Source organism: Hyperolius riggenbachi, chromosome 4 (assembly GCF_040937935.1).
Source record: "Hyperolius riggenbachi isolate aHypRig1 chromosome 4, aHypRig1.pri, whole genome shotgun sequence".
NCBI lineage: Eukaryota > Metazoa > Chordata > Amphibia > Anura > Hyperoliidae > Hyperolius > Hyperolius riggenbachi.
The window spans coordinates 243615647-243639886 of NC_090649.1; the positions used below are offsets into that span (position 1 = coordinate 243615647).

General features: G+C 42.8%; 1 protein-coding gene across 1 annotated transcript; it reads left to right on the forward strand.

Moving 5' to 3' along the window:
• The first annotated feature begins 1004 nt into the window (after positions 1-1004).
• IRAK1BP1 (interleukin 1 receptor associated kinase 1 binding protein 1) lies at positions 1005-9523 on the forward strand. The gene is made up of 4 exons (XM_068281522.1): positions 1005-1314; positions 5890-5955; positions 8227-8357; positions 9018-9523. Exons 1-4 carry the CDS (start codon positions 1036-1038, stop codon positions 9274-9276), a joined length of 735 nt encoding a protein of 244 aa, XP_068137623.1. The 5' UTR covers positions 1005-1035; the 3' UTR covers positions 9277-9523.
• The last annotated feature ends 14717 nt before the right edge of the window (positions 9524-24240 follow it).

A 24240-nucleotide genomic window follows, 5' to 3' on the forward strand; every position in this document is an offset into this window, starting at 1 on the left:
TTATTCTTAATGATCTCCTTAACATATCCTGCAAATTTAGGGTTTCTAGCATGTAAGGTGGATTTGCTATCAACCATTAAAGAGAATCTGTATTGTTAAAATCGCAGAAAAGTAAACATACCAGTGCGTTACGGGACATCTCCTATTACCCTCTGTCACAATTTCGCCGCTCCTCGCCGCATTAAAAGTGGTTAAAAACAGTTTTAAAAAGTTTGTTTATAAACAAACAAAATGGCCACCAAAACAGGAAGTAGGTTGATGTACAGTATGTCCACACATAGAAAATTCATTCATACACAAGCAGGCTGTATACATCCTTCCTTTTGTATCTCAAGAGATCATTATACACAGGCAGTGTGCATAGAGGGGCCAGGAGGGGGGAGATGCATCACAGAACCACAACACTGAAGAACTTGGCAGCCTTCCAGACACAGGCTGACAAGTCTGACAAGAGAGAGATAAGTTGATTTATTACAGAGATGGTGATAGTAGAACGTGCTGCAGTAAGCCAGAACACCTTAGAATAGCTTTTGGAACTTGTAGGATGATAAAAAACAGGATGTAATTTTTGTTACGGAGTCTCTTTAAAGTCGGCAGGTTTTTAAATGTGTATTTTTTTACTTTGAAACTTTAAAATTGATTTTCTCAAAAACTATAAGGCCGATTTGAAATTTTTTTTTCCTCTTGTAGCCACTGGGGGCCCCTACAAGCTCTGGGGCCCTGGGGCAGCTGCCTCCTTTGCCTCTATGGTAGCGCCGGCCCTGAAGCCCCAGGTATGTATATGGCAGGGCTCCCATCTCTGGTACTCTTTCAATGTAAATTCTAAATTATTGCCATTGATAGACCATGTTCATGGGCAGCATTTTACATTACATAAACTAACATGTATTATGATGTACCCACTGAACACCCAGTCTGTATGTCATGGACTCCTAGAGGCAAGCGGCGCTATACGCGTACGTCATCTGCAGGACGCACGCAGCGCATCACTCTCGGTTGGACGCCTACTCGTTGCCCTAACAACAATTGCCAGCTATGGCGGCCCCGCTCTCTCGTATGTTCGCAGCCCTGCAGCCGGCGGATATTACGGAAAGGAGCGGGGAAGAGCAGGAGAACAGGCCGGGCATAGTGATAGGACAGAGGGGAGGGCGGGAGGTGCAAGTCACCGGGACAGCGGAGATGAGCGCCGCTCCGGACACAGCCCGGGTGTGCATTCGGGTGACGAGCAGCAAAGGGACTGCGGCCGAGGCGAGGAGCAGCGTGCAGCGGAGACTGGAGTACATCGAGCAGAGCCTCCGACTTCGTGCCGTGCCGGTGAGGGAAGCCAGCGGGAAATACGAGGATAAACCTACAGTATAAAGCTCAGGGAAAAAACATAACAGCCAATCTCTGCCTGTTTTGGTTACATAGATGCCCATAGCCTGTGCTCTTGCCTAGACACCCGGACGGACACACTGAATATCCCTGCTGCACAGGAAGCAGAATTCCTGTGGGCAGAGCAGGAACTTGGCACAGAGTTCATCAACTTAGGAAGTTATTGATTAATAAATCAACAGCTGATGAATCATTCAAGCTGAAAGGTTATAATAATAGGGTGAGTTCACACTGACATGAAAATTGTTCTGAAGGAGAGAGAAGGGAGGAAAATTGTTCTGTTCATCTGAGCTGATTAACAGACACACTGAAGGCTCCTTTACACTAAGAGCTTTTTCTGCCTTTTTTCAAGCGCAGGCGATTTTTAAAATCGCTCACAAAACGCTTGTGCAATGAATCTCTATGAGAGGGTTCATATCAGCGCAGTTTGTGCGCTGTGTGTTCAGCAAAGCGGTGCCTGTACCATTTTTGGGGTGATTTTGCCTTAATGGAATGTATAGGAAAAATGCAAATGCTTAAAAAAATCGCTTTCTGCAGCGATTGTGTTCGTTTTTTTAAGAATAAATACATTGTATTCTTTTCCGGGTCAAAGATTTCACTTCCAGACTTGCGTCAGGGAGTGAATTTAAAAACTGCTCTGGAAAAGCGCTTTTACCAAAAACGCAGCGTGCAGTGGAGAGCCAGGAGGGGGAAAGAAGCCACACAAAATTGCAAAACGTTTGCGATTACGATTTTAGATGTGAACGAGGCCAAACAGATCATATGCAAGGCATTAGGTTCAGTTTGGAACTGCTCCGTTCATTCAGGTCCGACAAGCAGAACAGAAGCCTATGGGATAATTCCGAACATGGAGATCAATCTATGACAGAAGCAAATGAGAATGGACAGTGTCCATTGACACTAGGCTATTCGCTGCATATATTCCAGCACTTTTCTCATGTCTTCTGTCACCTGCCTTTGGGTCCACTGCTGCCACCACTGCCGCTTGGATCCACTGCAGGGGACAAGTGTTACTCTACAGATCAGAGCCCTGGCAGAAGCATGCCTCTCCTTTGGATTGCAACAGACCAATGAGAATCCTCCCTCACCAGGGTGAATTCTCATAGGTTCACTGAGTGGTGGACCAATAAAAATCCTCACAAGCAAGGGAGGATTCCCATTGGTCTGTTGCAACCCAATGGAGAGCCCTATAATGCGACGCCTGTGCCGCTTTAGCTGTAATTAACATTATGGCCTATGGCGGTGTCCAGTTCAGGTGCAATGCAAAGCAGGCGCCAAACCAACTTGCCTTGCTTCGATGTGCATAGCAGCATTTGTCCCCTGAGTGGACCTGAGCGGCAGTGGTGGACCTGAACGGTGGCAGCAGCCACAGGTGTGGGGTCGGTACGAAAATCATCCAACTCCTCAGTTTATGAAACCACTGACTCCTTAGTCATATTCTTACTAGGGTTGTGGAGTTGGTAGAAAAATCATCTGACTGTTTATTGAAACCTCTGACTCCAGGTACCCAACATTGCTCCGACTCTTCAACTCCGAATCCACAACCTTGGCAGCAGCAGCACCACCAGTGAATGAGTTGAGAAACCAGGTGTACCACAGCATTGTGCATCTAATGCAGAGTGAACCCAGCAACATGCATGTCATTTTTTCGCATATTTATCAGGCAAATATACAAAGTGGCAAGACCACAATTCCTCATTCCACAAAAGGACAACCTGTCCTCAGGCTTTCTAAACAAGTTATTCTCTGAATTCCACCTGAGCAGAGACTTTGGCCGCTATTCATAAAGCATTCCCGCATGCGGTAATGCTCAAAACAGCTGACTTTACCGACCATTTAGCAAAGTGTCCATTCATAAAAGCTGTTTCCGCATGAAAAGCTGACATTCCTGAGCAGTGCAGGAAATTACCGCCTTGTGCGGTGATTATCACAACACATGTCACTAAATGTCAATTCATAAAGATTAGAGCAGGCGGAATGGGAATGGAGAATACCAACTGTTTAGAAAAGGAGATAAGCCAGAGGTAACAGGCAAGCTAATGGAGAGACAGACCTCCCAGGCAGCAGCAGTGAGAGCAGAACAAAAAAAGGCATCCCAGGCTGTGTTTTTTAACCCCTGGGGTACCTGTTTTCAGATAAATTTCACATAAGAAAGCCTGCATGTGTAACATTTATTGAAGTTCTTCTAAGCTGTGGCAATTAAATAGATTGTTTAGAAAGACTAATAGACAGATTCAGAGAAGATTCAGGGCAAGGAGAGGCAGTTTAAAAAAAATGCACATCTAAAGGGAAGTTGGGGGTGCCTCCTTTATAGTATCTCTGCCTCTACACAGAGAAAATGTATCAACTCAGCCAGCACCGCTAGTTTAGTGCGGGAATTCCCTGACCTTTTATCGGAAGTGTAAACTTTTTTTATGAATTAGCACACAAAAGTCTAAAATGCCAATGCAGTGTCTTCCCTCCAAGATTTTTTTCCCTCGCAAATGTTTTATAAATAGAGCCCTTTGTAGTCATTCTGCCTTAGCCCCACCCACTGGAAATAACACAAATTGCACTCCTTTGATGTAATCGGGTTAATAAGAACCTTCTATTAATGTTCTCTTCGCCATCCTTTCCAGCCTTAAAAAAAGTCTTTGTTGACACTTGACTATAGTTGGATATAGTTGTTGACTATAGTTGGATGTTAGATCTAACCATTTATTACCATTTTATATACCAAAGCATACAACAAGAACAGTAGCAAACCACTGTTCCCAATTGAAGTAGATTTTAATGGCTTCTTGGGCTTTCAGACATCAGGTCACCCGTGGTCAATCTTTAACATCTTTATGAAATTATAAAGAATAGATACCGTCAGACTGGGAGCTGGAAAAGCTGAGGAAATCCACTTGCTGGCCAAGCAGCAGTAATCAGGTGTTGCTGCTTGCAGTGAAGACTTGCTACAGGTTTCTATTGGGAGTGATAATACAGGATTTCTGCTGCTTGGCCATCAGGTGGATTTCCTCAGCTTTTCCAACTCCCAGTCTGACACTGGATACAGTACAACTGTATCCTCTGACCCCTCCTCTGTTCACACCATGGCACAGATCCCACCATTCTGTTCACAGCTTACAAAGGGATGGTTAATGAGATGCAGAATTATGCAGTCTTTCCTTTCAATCAGCATGCCATGTTTAGGAAGAGAAGTATATGCAGGTGGCAACAGCATGAGGCATAAAACCTTGGTGTGTTAAGCTAAGTACTCACCTCGTGATGCAGGGAGAAGGATCTAGCGACGTCTCCCTGACGACGAAAGCTCCGCCAATCATTCTTCCGGCCGGTGGGTATGCACGATGTTACACGACGGGCGCGATGAGACTTCAAGCGATCACGGTACTTTGTGCAGGAGTCATCTGGGATTTTAAAGATCCGATCAGCTGTGACAGTCGTTATAGTTGTACGACGTTAAGCGACGTTCGCGTGATCGTGTGTCTGTACCCACATTGCGAGATCATGTAAATGACTTTAAAAAAATCGTCAGTCGTTGGGAAAATTGTTGGAAGAATAGCGAGCTGGTACGGGCCTTTAGAGTCACTGGGCAGCTGTGATCTTCTTGGTGTGTCACTAGGGCCTGCTTTGTAACTGATGTGTTACTGGGGTCTTACCTGTAACTGAGTTTTGCTGTGTCACTAGGATCTGCTGGATTCTGTTTTGTAACTCTGCTGGTCTATTGTGTCACTGGAGTTTTCTTTGTCACTAGGGTCTGATGAATTGATCTGTAACTGGGGGTCTTCTGTGTCACTGGGATCTGACCTGTAATTGGGTAGGTGTATTTGACACAGGGTTTTGGCCTTACACTGGGGTCTATCACTGAATTACTTCTGGGGGAAAATGAATAATTCTTGGGGAGAAGAGGGTTAATGGTCATTATACAGTCAGTGATTGTTTTGGGGTAAGTGATGTTATTGCAACACATTTGTTTACTGTATTTTCATTGGATTTTTTTGGTTGGGGGAGTGTCATGGTGGAGTAATGCTGCATTTATTTTTGTAAGCATTTTATTAGTGTAATGGGAGGTAAAAGCAGCATTTGTGCAATTCCTTTTTGGTTGGGGTAATTACAGGGACACTGCTGCATCTTTTTGATGTAGTTCCATGACATTGTCAATGCCAGCATAGTGCCTGTCAGTGGTGTGGTACCTAGTCCCAGTCTCTGCAGTAAGTATCAGCGGTCAAAATGGGGGAGGGTAGGTATAAACTGGGACACACTAGATGGATACACTAGGAAAGGCTGAAGGCAAGCACTGAAATTTTGTTGCATGTGACCATATCCCCTGCTGCCATTTTATCTTCTAAAGTGAGTGAAGATGTGATGGGGGCATTGTCCAGCCCTCCAGCATCTAGTTTTGAGTAAAATACAGCCGTTGGTTCTGTTGCAGTTCAGTTTGGGTAAAATACAGCCCTTGGTGTTGAAGTTGGGCAGTGCTGGTATATCTAGTAAGAATTTAGTTAACTAAAGTTTCTGTTTAATTCTTAGGATGAACACAAAACCATTTCCAAAGAAATTTTGCGAATCTATAACACATATCAGATGGATGCGGAGGTATGAATTAACACATGACATAATCTGATATATTTCTTGCCCCTTTTTTGTTTTTCAGTTTTTTGTTTTATTACTTGATTTTATGAAATAATTTCCTTTTAAAATATTTTTACTTTCCACATTCCTGTTACAGAATTTGCTCAGTATATCATAGCATTTTTCAAACAACCATTACAATACTGCAAGCTTCAGGTTTTTACCTTGTAAGTGGTGGGAACACAGGTTCAATAAGCACCATATGATATATTGCTGCAGATGAGATGACATTTTTGGACTGAAAAAATAACTGCTTATCATGCACAAACCATAAATATGGGAAAGGGAGGTGCAAAGACATGTGGCCAAATCAAATGCAAATGAATATTAAAGAAAACCTGTAATTAAGAAAAAGTCCCCTGGGGGGTACTTACCTCGTGAAGGGGAAGCCTCTGGATCCTAAGGTAGCTTCCCCCGTTCTTCTCTGTCCCTCCGTTTTCCAGCTGCAGGCCCCCAAAGTGCGGCAGGCGTACTAGCGGATCTCCCTTTGGGTTAAGGCGGAAATAGCCAAACCCAATCGATCCGCTCTACTGCGCAGGCGCGAGTCCTCTTGCTCCTGCGCAGTAGAGCTGATAGGATCGGGTACGGCTACTTACCCACAGGAAGAGCTGCTACTGCGCCTGCGCTGGATCCCGGCAAGGTAAATAAATTAGCGCTTGGGGGAAAGGGGGAGGATTGCGGGACGCTTCGGGGGAGCCAGCACTGGACTGCCTGCAGCTACAGGGATGGGGGGAAGCCTCATTGGGACCTTAAAGAGAACCCGAGGTGGGTTTGAAGAATATTATCTGCATACAGAGGCTGGATCTGCCTATACAGCCCAGCCTCTGTTGCTATCCCAAACCCCCCTAAGGTCCCCCTGCACTCTGCAATTCCCACAGCCACGCTGCTGACAAACAGCTTGTCAGAGCTGCCTGTGTTTATCTCTATAGTGTCAGTCTGCTGCTCTCCCCGCCTCCTGCAGAACTCCAGTCCCCGCCTGCATCCCTTCCCTCCCTGCTGATTGGAGGGAAGGGACGGGGGCAGGGACCAGAGCTATGCAGGAGGAGGGGGAGCAGCTGAGACTGACACTACAGATGTAAACACAGCCTCACAGCACGACTGTGATTTATGAGGGATTGCAGAGTGCAGGGGGACCTTAGTGGGGTTTGGGATAGCAACAGAGGCTGGGCTGTATAGGCAGATCCAGCCTCTGTATGCAGATAACATTCTTTAAACACACCTCGGGTTCTCTTTAAGGCTTCCCCCCTCCTGAGGTGAGTACTCCCCAGGGGATGGTTTTTTTTAGTACAGGTTTTCTTTAATCCTTGCACGTGGAACAGTGCATAACAAACAGCAATAACAAAATGGAAGATCTCCAAAATGCTGCAGCATTTTCAAATTAGGCCAACCCACCAAAATCATCAAGGTTCCCTCCTTGGGATTGGTCCACTTATACCATCATACAAGTAGACAATTCATGATCCGTGCATACAATTTGACATTTAGCCTGGGAGCAACTGGGGTTCTTAACCATTAAATAGAGGAAACACTCATATGCATCCAGCCAGCCATTCAAGGAACTACAAACTCTCTCTCACATCATTAAAATAATGGGTTGTAGTGGTATAAGGAGAGGAGAGCTACATGCTTTAAGTTGTAGTTCTCCTATCCGTATACCACTACTGCCCCTTATACCATACCCCTACCCCCCACCAACATCACCTAAAGCCTGTCAGCCATACTTGTCAACCTACAAGCGCACTGTTTTCCCAATAGCCCCACCTACGAAAGCTGCTCTGTTGTTTAGCACATGTCGTGTGTAATATGTGTGTTCTAGTAAACTGGATTAATGGTATCCCCCACCTTCCTATTGACAGTGCAGCTGTCTTTTCCTTTCCTGTTCAATTACTCCCTGATCTTAAATTGTGCTCGCATGACTGGAACAGGGTTGCTGTATATAAAGTGGGTGTAGTATCCTACATCAAATCAAGTCCTGAGTACCTTATAGGAGAGATAAGACCTGAGATGTCATGTTGTCACTCTTCCCTAGACAGCCTCAGATCTACAATACAATAGTTATAGCGGTCTTGTGTTTCTCTGCAGTGAAAAAGTTTTTTAAAAGGTAGATTTTTTTTTTCAGTTCATAGACTGTGTATGGGGGGGGGGGGGGGGGGGGCAGTACTAGATTTTCTTTTAAGTTCCTGAAACTTTACTTCAAATGTTCTTTTGGTAATTCTCTTTTTCTTCCATTTTTAGGTCTGCGTTGTTTTCAAGGACTTTGAAAAATTGCAGAACCTTTGCAATGTGCTTGTTGAAAAACTAGACAATTCTGTAACCATCTCTTCTCCTCATTTCTACCACTCTCCAGAGAATATGGAAAAATTAAGGTATTTACTGATATGGCTGTAAATAAAAAGAAAACTTTCAGGTAATGAGCCAAAAGCTTCTCAACAGAAACATTACAAAAATCTTGGGTCACAAGTTTAAATCCAGCTTCTGGAGTACAGTTATATGGAATGAATCAGTGACACACAGGCAACTCTGGTCAACACAGTAGATTGTCTTTGTGGAAGAGAATTTATTTTAATCTATGTACACTAGAATCTTATTATAGTAAACTTCTGGATATAGTAAACTCTGTCCTCAGGTCCCAGCAAATGAGTCTGTATAAATATACAATGTATGACCAATTCTGATATAGTAAACTGCTTTTCCTGGCCCCTTGGAGTTTACTATAATGGGATTCTACTGTATTGTTGTTTAAAGGGAACCTAAACTGAGGATATGGATTATACATAATTTAGTAGACATAATTTAACAGTGCCGTAAATTGGATAGATAGATATGAATATTGTAGTGACTAATATAGTGGAGAATACGTTTTCCAGTAATTTTATATACTGTTCAGGTGTTAAGTCCTTCAGTGTGATTACCTAATTAAATGGTGAGATTATCCATTCCTGCAAGTATCATACTGCTTATGGGTGACCTATTGTAAAGAAAACTACATGGCTTTCACATTATTCAATAAGAAATATCTGTTTTAGGCGTGAAGTTTGCCTAACTGCAGTAAACAATGCTCGACGCAAAGCTCAAGAAGTCTGTCATCTCGTTGGGCAGTCACTTGGAAGGTCGATAATTATCCGGGAAGAAGAAATGAAAGAATGGGAAGATCAAAGTGAGGTCAGCTGCACACAGTCTTCTTCTTTTCAACACAAAATAAAAACTGGGACAGTTTATGTGACATCAAAAGTGTTTGCAGCCTTTGAAATTAGAGGAAAAGATAAACGTAAGAAAGACTGCTGAAACGATGGGCGTTACAAATGTAATTTATTTGATACAATACACAAATTTATTTATGCAGTCAATATTTTTATATATCAATACGTGTATCAATGCAACAACTTTGCATTTCAAGGATTAATATATTTTTAAATAGAATTCATAAAAATGCCAAAAAATTATTTGCTGTAAAATACCAAAATGTACAGAATATTCATAGTTCTACGTTATAATATTACAGTTACTGAAATAAAATGTGATGTTTAACTTTTTTGATTGTTTGTTTTTTGTTGGTAGTTTGGCATTATTACATATTAGGCCAATTAAGTATGTGAAAATTAGTACATTTCTGGTGCAGGCAGTGTGTTAAAAATCAGGGCTGTGGAGTTGGTACAAAAATCATCCGACTCTTCGTTTTGTGAAACCACCAACTCTGACTCCAACTCCAGTTACTCAAAATTACTCCTTAGTCTAATACTTACCAGCGCTGTGGATTCGAAACAAAAATAATCTGACTCCCGACTCAAGACTCCTCATTTTATGAAACCACCAACTCAGACTCCTGGTACCCAAAATTGCTCCGACTCCTCGACTCCAACTCCACAGCCCTGTTAAAAATACATATGGGTCCGTCCATAAATATTAAGACCTAACTGAACTTTTGGTTCAGTACATTACCACAATGATGATGCAGTTGAAGTGCAGACTTTAATCTTTAATGTACTGGGGTGAACAAAATTACTTTTGAGCCTCTAAAATGAAGGAATTGTGTTAAAGAGGAGCTGTTAGGTATAAGGTCTCAGAGAAAATAAACACATATATCAGTAGCTAAAGATTGGCTGTACTTACATTACATATGCATTTCACTGTCCACGTTTGGATTTCACAGAATTTTTATATAGTATATGCAGAGAATGATGCTCCTGACAGCCCATGGCAGGTTCCATGTTTGTGAAGCCAAATGTGTCGTCATGTCCTGCCTGCTTCTGATCACAGAGGAGCTAGTACAGAATAACACAGTGTGCAGTGAATATTAATGAGCCATGTGGCTAGGAACAATAGCGGACTCCTGCAGAGTAATCTTCCCGGAGATTTATCTGTGCTGTGGCTGGACTGCGTTAGAAGCTGCTGAAACTTGATCCCGTCTTCTCCTTAGCAGCCGAGGGGAGGGCCCCAGAATGCTTTGCAGTATGGAATGCGGCTTGCGTCCTCCTTAGGAGCTTAGATGTGCTGATAAGCACACATTAAATGTAAGAGAGATCTTTATCTTTAGTAATGTCTTTTTGGCTTCTGTCTAAACTGTTTAACACAGGAGAATAGAGGTTTAAATTAGCTTCTGCAGCCTGACAGTTACTCTTTAAAATGTTTTAGTTACCTGACATTTTTATGCAATCGTTTTGTTCACACAATTGAACTAAAGCTGAAAGTCTGCACTTCAACTGCATCTGAGTTTTCATTTAAAATTCATTGTGGTAATGTACATAACCAAAATTAGGAAACAAAAAAAACTGTCTCCATCCAAATATTTAAGAACCTAACTGTATTTGCAAATCTGAATACAGTTCTTTCTAGTTTTGTAGACTTTAAAACAGAGGGACAAATTAAACCATATTTATGGCAAAAGGAAAAGTCTGGATGCCCTAGGAACCCGGTATTTACTAATCCTTCTTTAGGATCAAAGAGATGAAGGAGCACAGTTTTGTGAGAAGCAAAATCCTACTCGCATGTGTGCAAATGGGGAGCCGGAACAGAGAGTTAACTTCCAGATACAGCACTGCACTCTTATCCTTCTGACACTGCTGACTTCACAGCTGGAAGATGTGCTGTGAAAGCATAAGTTTTGGGTAGATGGAGTGCAGCGCAGTGACTAGAGGTGGTGAGACCAGAAAGTTAAAGTGAACCAGAGATGAAAACAATCCGGGGCTTCCTCCAGCCCCATAAGCTTGCCCGAGTCCTACACCGTCCTCCCACGGTCTGCCGTTCAGCTACGATCAGCCCCGGTAACAGCTCCGTTGTGTCCAGTTTGGGTCTTTTGCACATGACCACCCGCGCATGTGCAGAAGACCCAAACTGGACGCGACTGGAGCTGTTACCGGGGCTGATCGCGGCTGAATGGCAGACCGCGGGGTAAGTATCAAATCTTCACTTATTTTCAACTCTTGTACACTTTAACTCTTTCCCCTGGCCCCCTGCTCACACAGGCACTTCTCGCACAACTGCACTCGCTCATTCTTATTCGCTCGTGGCTCTTTGTCTACAGCTTAATGAATAAAATTGCTAATTTGGACAATATTTGTTTGTAAGTTTAGTCAATGTTTTCCCATCGTAAAATCTGTTCTCACCCTGATTCACGTTATGTTATCACAGATAATGACATTTTTACTACTGGCAAGGTGCATTGCTGTGGAATGCATGTTTGTTGCGGAGTGAGCAGAAACGATGCCTGGTCTCCCAAAGTACACTGGGAGAAGACTTCTTCATAGCCTAGGCTAAGCATCGCTGAAAGGGCAGTGTTACATAATATACAGCAATATGATTTACGCGTGAGTCATCTCATAAATATACACCCCGATTTACACAGTGTCATACAGAAACTAAACACAATATACATTATTTTGTTGATCCACCTCCAGCTTTGTGCAGTCTTCACTCAGGCATCGAAACAATGGGTTCTCTGATCTGGGACTGGGGAATTTTGCACCACTGAAACACTGCAAAAAGTCTAGCAATGGGAAGCTAGTTTCAAGGGACAATTTTGTATGGCACGATTGAGATTAGCCCATATATGTTCTATGGGTAAAATCTAAGTTTGACTGTGGGTTGTGATTCAGGTGGAATTCTTCAATGGGTTGTTGACATACCCACGTGCATCCACTACATGAAAAACTGGGTAAATGTGGTGGACTTATTCAAGAAAATTATACACTGCCATAAGTTCACATAATGCTTTGCCATCTTTGTGGCCCACTGTTAACGTGAACCCAGGGTGAGAGTGATACTGAGGCTGCTATATTTATATCCTTTTAAGCAATACGAGTTACCTGGCAGTCCTACTGATCCACTGCCTCTAATCATTTCAGCCATAGACCCTGAACAAGCATATGCAGATCAGGTGTTTGACAGTATTGTCAGATCTGACAGTATTAGCTGCATGTTTGTTTCTGGTTTAAAGAGACACTGAAGCGAAAAAAAAAATTATGATATTATGATTTGTATGTGTAGTACAGCTAAGAAATAAAACATTAAGATCAGATACATCAGTCTAATTGTTTCCAGTACAGGAAGAGTTGAGAAACTCCAGTTGTTATCTCTATGCAAAAAAGTTATTAAGCTCTCCGACTAAGTTAGTCGTGGAGAGGGAGTATCTGACTTTTATTATCTCAACTGTAATTGAACTGTTTACTTTTCCTCTGCCAGAGGAGAGTTCATTACTTCACAGACTGCTCTGAAAGACTCATTTTGAATGCTGAGTGTTGTGTAATCTGCACATATTATAGAATGATGCAATGTTAGAAAAAACACTATATGTCTGAAAATAAAAGTATGAGAATATTGTCTTTGCTGCTAATCTTCTAGTAATTATTCATAGTACACAACCAATTCATTATATCATTTTTTTTTCGCTTCAGTGTCTCTTTAATTCAGACATTACTGCAGCGAAATAAATCAACAGTGCTGCCAGGCAACTGGTATTGTTTAAAAGGAAATAAATATAGCAGCCTCCATATCCCTCTCACCTCGTGTTCACTTGCAGCTCTCCCATTATAGTTAAGTTGATGCAGATATCGAACAACTGTGCTTCAACTCACTTGCAGGTTTTCTGCCATGGTGGCAGCAGTGCAATCAGGCGGTTATTCCATGAACTGTTTTGCTAACCCTCAATTGTCAAGCTGTTGGACAGTGTTGGTATTTGAATTCGGGTTGTTGAAATTAGGAAACCTGAATTCGCCCATCACCACATTTTTGTAGCCAAATAAGTGGACAGGATTAGGGGGAGTTCACTTATTTGCATTTAATGTAAGTCATGTGAAGCACAAAAAAATTAAATTCCTCCTGACCCGTTGACATACCTGGGTGACGGGAGAATTCAGGATTCCTAATTTCAACAACCCGAATTTGAACACCAACACTACTGGTGAACCTGGGCGTGGATGAACAGTTTCCTTATTCCTTTTCAAACTGGATAATCACCTTATTGATGAAAAATAATTGAATCTGTAGGGGAACAGGCTTTTCCCCTTTGGCTCGCACCTCGTTCATGTTATTAAACAATCCGCCCTTTTTGGAAATCAATTCAAATCAATTACATGGAAACTTTTGTTCGAGGCATGCTTCATCCTCTTGCAAATCCATTCCACTAACCACACCTAAAAAGGAAAACATTTGTCATGCCAATCATCACTTTTCACCACATTGCATGGGGTCTATTTATTTTTGAGATGTCTCTGTAAATTTAAGGTGCATTTCTGATACTGAAACCAAGATAATTAACCGGTTCAGCCCCACAGTGTGGAAAATCTCATGCATCCGAGCAGCGTTCACCTCCCATTCATTCGCCAATAACTTTATTGCTGCTTATCAGAATTAATTAATCTATATCTTGTTTTTTCCGCCACTAATTAGGCTTTCTTTGGGTAGTACATTTTGCTAAGAATTATTTGTTTCTAAATCCATTTTAATAGGGAGATTAAGAAAGAAATGAAAAAAATTCATTATTTCTCAGTTTTTGGCCATTATAGTTTGAAATTAATATACGCTACCGTAATTAAAACTCATGTATTTTATTTGCCAATCTGTCCCGGTTATTACACCGTTTAAATGATGTCCCTATCACAATTTATGGCGCCTATATTTTATTTGGAGATAAAGGTGCATTCTTTCAATTTGCGTCCATCACTATTTACAAGCTTATAATTTAACCACTTTACCCCCAGCGGTACGAATTTCTCCGCCCCTTTTTTCCCTCCTAAAAAACCAGGGACGGAGAAATCCGTACCTTCCGCGCTACCGCCGCTGTCCGCGCTCCCGCCGCTTGTGCGCGCGCACCCGCCGCTCGTGCACGCCGCCGCCCGCTCGCCCGGAGATCAATGAACGGGAAAATCCATTCCCGTTCGTTGATCTAGCCCCCGCAATGATCTGCTGCTTCTTTCAGAAACAGCGAGATCATTGTGCGTCTCCCAGCCTCCTACTGCTTTCTGTAAGCGTCCTTCCGGACGCTTACAGGTCGCATGTAAACAAACACTCTGTGGCCATCTTGTGGCCAAATAGTAAACTACACCCTAAAAGCATTTTACATATACAAACATTACATTTACACAATAAATTAACTCATTACCTCCCACACTCCCCAATTTTTTTTTTTTTTTGTAATTTAAAAAAAAAAAAAATACAATAAAAAAAAACATAAATAGTTACCTTAGGGACTGAACTTTTTAAATATTTATGTCAAGAGGGTATAACACTGTTACTTTATAAACTGCGGGCTTGTAATTAGGGATGGATGCAAAACTGAAAAAAATGCACCTTTATTTCCAAATAAAATATTGTCGCCAAACATTGTGATAGGGACATAATTTAAATGGTTTTATAACCGGGACAAATGGGTTAATACATTTCATGGGTTTTAATTACAGTAGCATGCTTTATTTAAAAACTATAATGGCCGAAAACTGAAAAATAATTTTTTCCCACATTTTTTCCTATTTCCCCATTAAAACACATTTAGAATAAAATAATTCTTGGCATAATGTCCCACCTAAAGAAAGCCTAATTGGTGGCGAAAAAAACAAGATATAGTTCATTTCATTGGGATAAGTAATAATAAAGTTATAGACGAATGAATGGAAGGAGCGCTGAAAGGTGAAAATTGCTCTGGTGGTCAGGGGGTAAAACCCCTCAGTGGTGAAGTGGTTAAAATAATATAAAAATATACTCTCTTGACATGCATATTTAAAAAGTTCAGACCCTTAGGTAACTATTTGTTGTTTTTGTTTTTATTGTAATTTTTTTTATTTAAAAATGTATTTGGGTAATTTTTGGTGTGGGAGGGAAACAGCTAATTTTAAATGTAAAATAATTTAATTGTTTAATAAAAAATGCATGTGGGTGCAGTTTACTATTTGGCCACAAGATGGCCACAGTCAAAAAAGTCCTGGATGTGAACAATCTCGCATCCAGGAACTACAAAGAGGCTGGGGAAATGTTTCTGGGGCAAAAAAACTGCGGTCTCTAATTAGAATCTGTCGGTTTTTCTGCGGGGGAGTTAGATCAGTGAATGGGAATTATATTCCCATTCACTGTTCGGGGGGCTAGCGGCAGGCAGCGGGAGCGCGCACCACCCAGCAGCAGCAGAGCCTATCTGGACCAACTTACTTGTCCAGATAGGCCGAACTGGTTAATATATAGTAGGTAGCCTAAATAGTATACTAGAATCTTTTATATGTCATTATAATACCTCCGTAAATGCTTTTTATTTACTTTATTATTTGCCAATAACGTTTCTTTTTTTAAATTATTTTATTAGGCACAAAGGCCATGTCTTCAAGATATAGCATACAAACAACCCACTGTGGGTTCCATATGTTATAAATGGAGCATATAAAAAAGAAAAGTGAAAAGACATATGCAAAGTAGGAGCAGTTGAAAAAGTGGCGGTGGTGGTCTTAAGGTTAGACACCACCAGGGGAGTTTTAGGGTGAGGCACCACGGGGGGTTAGGCAGGGGAGGGTTCTGTGTGATAGTAGGGAGAGGTTAGATCAGTGATCTGCAAACTTGGCTCTCCAGCTGTTAAGGAACTACAAGTCCCACAATGCATTTGCCTTTATGAATCATGACTGTGGCTGTCAGACTCCCGCAATGCATTGTGGGACTTGTAGTTCCTTAACAGCTGGAGAGACAAGTTTGCAGATCACTGGGTTAGATTATAGTTAGGTTCGACATTATCGATAAATTTACCAATAATAGCAATTAAATTATGTACCGTTTTTGTTATTTAATGTTACTCTTAAATTGTGATTTACCGATATTGCTAGTAATATCGTTATTTACCGTCGTGCCTAAATTAGCTTGCAACTTTTTCAAATGTTTGCTATGAAAGTCTAACATTCAACAGCGAGGTCCCTTGGCATTCTCTAAATCTCCTCCATTGTCCCACTGGCGGCTCCGGCAACTTCCGCTGAAGTCGTGAGCAACTACGCATGCGCGCCCATCCACGCATCCGGCCTTATCACGTGCCCTTCTGCACATGTGTGGTTCTTGAAAGACTGCAAAAAATGAGTTATCCACCTATGGAGAGGGGAGGCTCCTATAGAGCCTTCCTGGTCCGCTCTTCATCCCCTTGTTTCACCAATGTCCCTACCATTGAATTTCTGCACATTCGGATCCGTGCACAGTACGGATCCACTCATCTTTAGAAGTATTTGGAGAGCAAGTGCTTTTAAAGGCTGCCCATAGGGAGCCGAAGACATATTCGACCAAGCTAGTTGAAGAATTTCCCTGGGGCCTGGCAGTGGTATGAGAGGACCAAGCTGGTTCTATGGGATCCAGAACCTTCCCTCTCCTTAGATAACCCATGTTTTTCAGCTTGCTTCGGTAATGCTTTACAGATTATTTACATGAGTAACTGTTTATTTTAGCATAATCATTGTACTTCCCCGTGACACCTATACTTGGATCATCCTTCCTGTGTGTGAAGGTCACCCAATGACGCATGAGCATAGGAAATGACAATACAAATCATACAAACAGGTGGAAGTATTATGAATTAGATAGAAAGAACTCCTGGAATTAGAGAGCCTTACAGAATGACAGTGCATCAAATACAACAGTCCCAAATGAGGGGTGCAAAGGCTGAGCAGATTATTTGTGTAGAGAACATGGCAGGTTAAAGTATTACAGAAGATGCCTCTGCAGCTGTTTATGAGGGCTATTAAGAAGAAAGGACAAAGCTTGAAAACTCGGAAAGACATGGTTTTCTCAGTTCTTGTAACAGATTATATACAGTGGGTTGCAAAAGTATTCGGCCCCCTTGAAGCTTTCCACATTTTGTCACATTACTGCCACAAACATGCATCAATTTTATTGGAATTCCACGTGAAAGACCAATACAAAGTGGTGTACATGTGAGAAGTGAATCGAAAATCATACATCATGCCAAACATTTTTTACAAATAAATAACTGCAAAGTGGGGTGTTCTTTGCAGAACAGCTCCAGCTCAGTCAGATTAGACGGACAGCTTTCGTGAACAGCAGTTTTCAGATCTTGCTACAGATTCTCGATTGGATTTAGATCTGGACTTTGATTGGGCCATTCTAACACATAGATATGTTTTGTTTTAAACCATTCCATTGTTGCCCTGGCTTTATGTTTAGGGTCATTGTCCTGCTGGAAGGTGAACTTCAGCCCTAGTCTCAAGTCTTTTGCAGTCTCCAAGAGGTTTTCTTCCAAGTTTGCCCTGTATTTGGCTCCATCCATCTTCCCATCAACCCTGACCAGCTTCCATGTCCCTGCTGAAGAGATGCACCCCCTGAGCATGATCCTGCCACCACCATATTTGACAATGGGGATGGTGTGTTCAGAGTGATGTGCAGTGTTAGTTTTCTTCCACACATAGCGTTTTGCATTTTGGCCAAAAAGTTCCATTTTGGTCTGATCTGACCAGAGCACCTTCTTCTACATGTTTGCTGTGTCCCCTACATGGCTTGTGGCAAACTGCAAACGGGACTTCTTATGCTTTCTTCTTGCCACTCTTCCATAAAGGCCAACTTTGTACACTGCATGACTAATAGTTGTCCTATGGACAGAGTCTCCCACCTGAGCTGTAGATCTCTGCAGCTCGTCCAGAGTCACCATGGGCCTCTTGACTGCATTTCTGATCAGCACTCTCCTTGTTCGGTCTGTGAGTTTAGGTGGATGGCCTTGTCTTGGTAGGTGTACAGTTGTGGCATACTCCTTCCATTTCTGAATGATCGCTTGAACAGTGCTCCGTGGGATGTTCAAGGCTTTGGAAATCTTTTTGTAGCCTAAGCCTGCTTTAAATTTCTCAATAGCTTGATCCCTGACCTGTCTTGTGTGTTCTTTAGACTTCACAATGTTGTTGCTCCCAATATTCTCTTAGGCCTGGTGCACACCAAAAACCACTAGCAGATCCGCAAAATGCTAGCAGATTTTGAAACGCTTTTTCTTATTTTTCTGTAGCGTTTCAGCTAGCGTTTTGCGGTTTTGTGAAGCGGTTTTGGTGTAGTAGATTTTATGTATTGTTACAGTAAAGCTGTTACTGAACAGCTACTGTAACAAAAAACGCCTGGCAAACCGCTCTGAAGTGCCGTTTTTCAGAGCGGTTTGCGTTTTTCCTATACTTAACATTGAGGCAGAAACGCATCCGCAATCCAAAATCTGCAGCAGCCCGGGAGTATGCGTTTCTGCAAAATGCCTCCCGCTCTGGTGTGCACCAGCCCATTGAAATACATTACCCAAGCGGATCCGCACCCGCAAGCGGATCGCAAACCGCAGCAGAACCGCTCTGGTGTGCACTAGGCCTTAGACAACCTCTGAGGCCCTCACAGAGCAGCTGTATTTGTACTGACATTAGATTACACACAGGTGCACTCTATTTAGTCATTAGCACTCATCAGGCAATGTCTATAGGCAACTGACTGCACTCAGATCAAAGGGGGCCGAATAATTATACACACACCACTTTGCAGTTATTTATGTGTAAAAAATGTTTGGAATCATGTATGAATTTTCGTTCCACTTCTCATGTGTACACCACTTTGTGTTGGTCTTTCATGTGGAATTCCAATAAAATTGATTCATGTTTGTGGCAGTAATATGACAAAATGTGGAAAACTTCAAGGGGGCCGAATACTTTTGCAACCCACTGTATGTATGTATGTATGTATGTATACACACACACACACTATATATATATATATATATATATATATATATATATATATATATATATATATATATATATATATATACACATATATACAGTGGAGGAAATAATTATTTGACCCCCTCACTGATTTTGTAAGTTTGTCCAATGACAAAGAAATGAAAAGTCTCAGAACAGTATCATTTCAATGGTAGGTTTATTTTAACAGTGGCAGATAGCACATCAAAAGGAAAATCGAAAAAATAACCTTAAATAAAAGATAGCAACTGATTTGCATTTCATTGAGTGAAATACGTTTTTGAACCCCTACCAACCATTAAGAGTTCTGGCTCCCACAGAGTGGTTAGACACTTCTACTCAATTAGTCACCCTCATTAAGGACACCTGTCTTAACTAGTCACCTGTATAAAAGACACCTGTCCACAGAATCAATCAATCAAGCAGACTCCAAACTCTCCAACATGGGAAAGACCAAAGAGCTGTCCAAGGATGTCAGAGACAAAATTGTAGACCTGCACAAGGCTGGTATGGGCTACAAAACCATTAGCAAGAAGCTGGGAGAGAAGGTGACAACTGTTGGTGCGATTGTTCGAAAATGAAAGGAGCACAAAATGACCATCAATCGACCTCGCTCTGGGGCTCCACGCAAGATCTCACCTCATGGGGTGTCAATGGTTCTGAGAAAGTGAGAAAGGTGAAAAAGCATCCTAGAACTACATGGGAGGAGTTAGTGAATGACCTCAAATTAGCAGGGACCACAGTCACCAAGAAAACCATTGGAAACACATTACACCGCAATGGATTAAAATCCTGCAGGGCTTGCAAGGTCCCCCTGCTCAAGAAGGCACATGTGCAGGCCCGTCTGAAGTTTGCCAATGAACACCTGAATGATTCTGTGAGTGACTGGGAGAAGGTGCTGTGGTCTGATGAGACCAAAATAGAGCTCTTTGGCATTAACTCAACTCGCTGTGTTTGGAGGAATAAAAATGCTGCCCATGACCCCCAAAACACCGTCCCCACCGTCAAGCATGGGGGTGGAAACATTTTGCTTTGGGGGTGTTTTTCTGCTAAGGGCACAGGACAACTTAATCGCATTAACGGGAAAATGGACGGAGCCATGTATCGTGAAATCCTGAACGACAACCTCCTTCCCTCTGCCAGGAAACTGAAAATGGGTCGTGGATGGGTGTTCCAGCACGACAATGACCCAAAACATACAGCAAAGGCAACAAAGGAGTGGCTCAAGAAGAAGCACATTAAGGTCATGGAGTGGCCTAGTCAGTCTCCGGACCTTAATCCAATAGAAAACCTATGGAGGGAGCTCAAACTCAGAGTTGCACAGATACAGCCTCGAAACCTTAGGGATTTAGAGATGATCTGCAAAGAGGAGTGGACCAACATTCCTCCTAAAATGTGTGCAAACTTGGTCATCAATTACAAGAAACGTTTGACCTCTGTGCTTGCAAACAAGGGTTTTACCACTAAGTATTAAGTCTTTTATTGTTAGAGGGTTCAAAAACTTCTTTCACTCAATGAAATGCAAATCAGTTGCTATCTTTTATTTAAGGTTATTTTTCCGATTTTCCTTTTGATGTGCTATCTGCCACTGTTAAAATAAACGTACCATTGAAATGATACCGTTCTGAGACTTTTCATTTCTTTGTCATTGGACAAACTTACAAAATCAGTGAGGGGTCAAATAATTATTTCCTCCACTGTGTGTATATATATATATATATATATATATATATACCGTACTTCCTTTTTGAATGTGTTTATATGCATTTAAAAGTTTATGATTTTCGCATTTGTGGTCCTTTAACCACTTGCCGACCGCCCACAGCCAATTGGCGGCGGCAAAGTGGAACCCCCAGGACTCCGTAACGCCAATTGGCGGCGGCACCTGGGGGACTGAACTGCCGGGGATTGAGCGCATCCGCCAGCATTAGGCTCCGCCCACCCACAACGTCAACCCCCGATCTGCCGCATAGTAAGCGTATAATACGCTTTGTAATGTATACAAAGCGTATTATACAGGCTGCCTCTTGCCCTGGTGGTCCCAGTGATCGAGGGACCACCAGGGCAGGAGGCAGCCCCCCTGGTAAGCACACACAAACACTGATCCTGCCCCCTGATCGCCCACAGCACCCCTCAGACCCCCCCCCCCCCCCCCAGACCACTGTATGCACCCAATCACCCCCCTAATCCCCCACTGTCACTATCTGTCAATGCTATTTTTTAGATTAGGTCCTAAACTGCCCCCTGGGGGCTTCTGATCACCCCCCACACCCTCAGATCCCCCCCCGTGTACTGTATACATCTATTCTCCCCTGTAATCACCCACTGATCACCTGTCAATCACCCCATCACCACCTGTCACTGCCACCCATCAGATCAGAACCTAATCTGCACCTTGCGGGCACCTGATCACCCGCCCACATCCTCAGATCGCCCGCAGACCCCCCCTCAGATCACCTCCTAAGTGCATTGTTTACATCTGTTTTCCCCTCTAATCACCCACTGATCACCCATCAATCACCCCCTGTCACTGCTACCCATCAGATCAGACCCTAATCTGCCCCTTGCGGGCACCCAATTACCCGCCCAAACCCTCAGATCCTACCCCCCCCCCCCCCCCCCCGCCGATCACCTTGCCGGTGCATTGCTTGCATCTATTCTCCCCTGTAATCAGACCCTGATCACCTATCAATTACCCCGTCACCCCCTGTCACTGCTACCCATCAGATCAGACCCTAATCTGCCCCTTGCAGGCACCCAAACACCCGCACACACCCTCAGATTGCCCTCAGACCCCCCCCCCCCCTTATCACCTCCCCAGTGCATTATTTACTTCTGTTCTCCCCTCTAATCACCCACTGATCACCCATCAATCACCCCCTGTCACCAGAAAGAAGACACCCCAAGGTATTCTGTTAGGTGTGTGATGAGGTCATATAAGATTTTATTTTTTGTTGCAAGTTAGTGGAAAATACCACTTTGTGAAAAAAAAACAATACAAATCAATTTTCGCTAACTTGTGACAAAAATAAATTCTTCTGTGAACTCACCATACTCCTAACGGAAAACCTTGGGGTGTCTGCTTTATAAAATTGAGACACTTGTGGGGTTCCTAAACTGCCCTGGCATTTTAGGGGCCCTAAACCGTGAGGAGTAGTCTGGAAACCAAATGCCTCAAAATGACCTGTGAAATCATAAAGGTACTCATAGGACGTTGGGCCCCTTAGTGCACCTAGGCTGCAAAAAAGTGTCACACGTGGTATCGCCGTACTCAGGAGAAGTAGTATAACGTGTTTTGGGGTGTATTTTTACACATACCCATGCTGGGTGGGAGAAATATCTCTGTAAATGGACAATTGTGTGTAAAAAAAAAAAAAAAAAAAAAAAATCTCATTTACAGAGATATTTCTCGCACCCAGCATGGGTATGTGTAAAAATACACCCCAAAACACATTATACTACTTCTCCTGAGTACGGCGATACCACGTGTGACACTTTTTTGCAGCCTAGGTGCGCTAAGGGGCCCAAAGTCATACGAGCACCTTTAGGCTTTACAGGGTTGCTTACAATTTAGCACCCCCAAAATGCCAGGATAGTAAACACCCCACAAATGACCCCAATTTGGAAAGTAGACACCCCAAAGTATTCAGAGAGGGTCATGGAGAGTCCATGGCAGATTTCATTTTTTTTTTGTCAAGTTAGCAGAAATGGAAACTTTTTTTATTTTTTATTTTTTGTCCCAAAGTGTCATTTTCCGCTAACTTGTGACAAAAAATAAAATCTTCTATGAACTCACCATGCCTCTTAGTGAATACTTTGGATGTCTTCTTTCCAAAATGGGGTAATTTGGGGGTATTTATACTATCCTGGAATTTTAGCACCTCATGAAACATGACAGGTGCTCAGAAAAGTCAGAGATGCTTCAAAATGGGAAAATTCACTTTTTGCACCATAGTTTGTAAACGCTATAACTTTTACCCAAACCAATAAATACCGTATATACTCGCAAGCAAGCCGACCCGCATGTAAGCCGACCCCCCCACTTTTACCCCCAAAAAAGGGAAAAAATGATTGACCCTCATGTAAGCCGGGGGTAGGAAACGCTGGCCGCGTGATCCCCCCAGTATGTCCCAGTATAGCTAGTATAGTGCCCAGTATAGGTAGGTAGTGCTCAGTATAGCTAGTAAAATGCCCCAGTATAGCTAGTATAGTGCTCAGTATAGCTAGTATAGTGCTCAGTATAGCTAGTATAGTGCTCAGTATAGCCAGTATAGTGCTCAGTATAGCCAGTATAGTGCTCAGTATAGTGCTCAGTATAGCCAGTATAGTGCTCAGTATAGCTAGTAAGTGCCCCAGTTTAGCTAGTATAGTGCCCCATTATAGCTAGTATAGTGCCCCATTATAGCTAGTATAGTGCCCCATTATAGCTAGCATAGTGCCCCATATAGCTAGCATAGTGCCCCAGTATGGGTGGGTAGGTGCTGTCCCTCCCCGCTCCCCCGCGGCTGCCGCTGCTATTACCTTAGGCGGCGCCGCTTCCTCTATCCCCGTCCTCCTAACTCATTCACAGCAGCGCGCCTCTCGCTGCTGTGATGACGAGGAAACCATAGAGAGCGGCTTCCTGTAGCGGCGATGCCGTTACTATGGGAACCGCTCTCTATGGTTTCCTGCGTCATCACAGCAGCGGGGGGCGCGCTGCTGTGAATGAGTTATTTACCGGAGGAGGACGGGGATAGAGGAAGCGGCGCCGCTTAAGGTAATAGCAGCGGCAGCCGCGGGGGGAGCGGGGAGGGACAGCACCTATCCACCCATGACTCGCAAGCAAGCCGACCCCCCAACTTTTGGCCCACTTTTGGGGGGTCAAAAATTCGGCTTGCTTGCGAGTATATACGGTATATATATACTGTTTTTAAAATAACAAAAAACTATTTTTGTAAGCCTTCGGGCAGGGTCCTCCTTTTTATACAATACAATGCAATAACATTTCTATAGCGCTTTTCTCCCATAGCTCAAAGCGCTTAGGCTCTCTCAGATTCAGTAATTGGTAGTAGGATGAAGTATTCACACA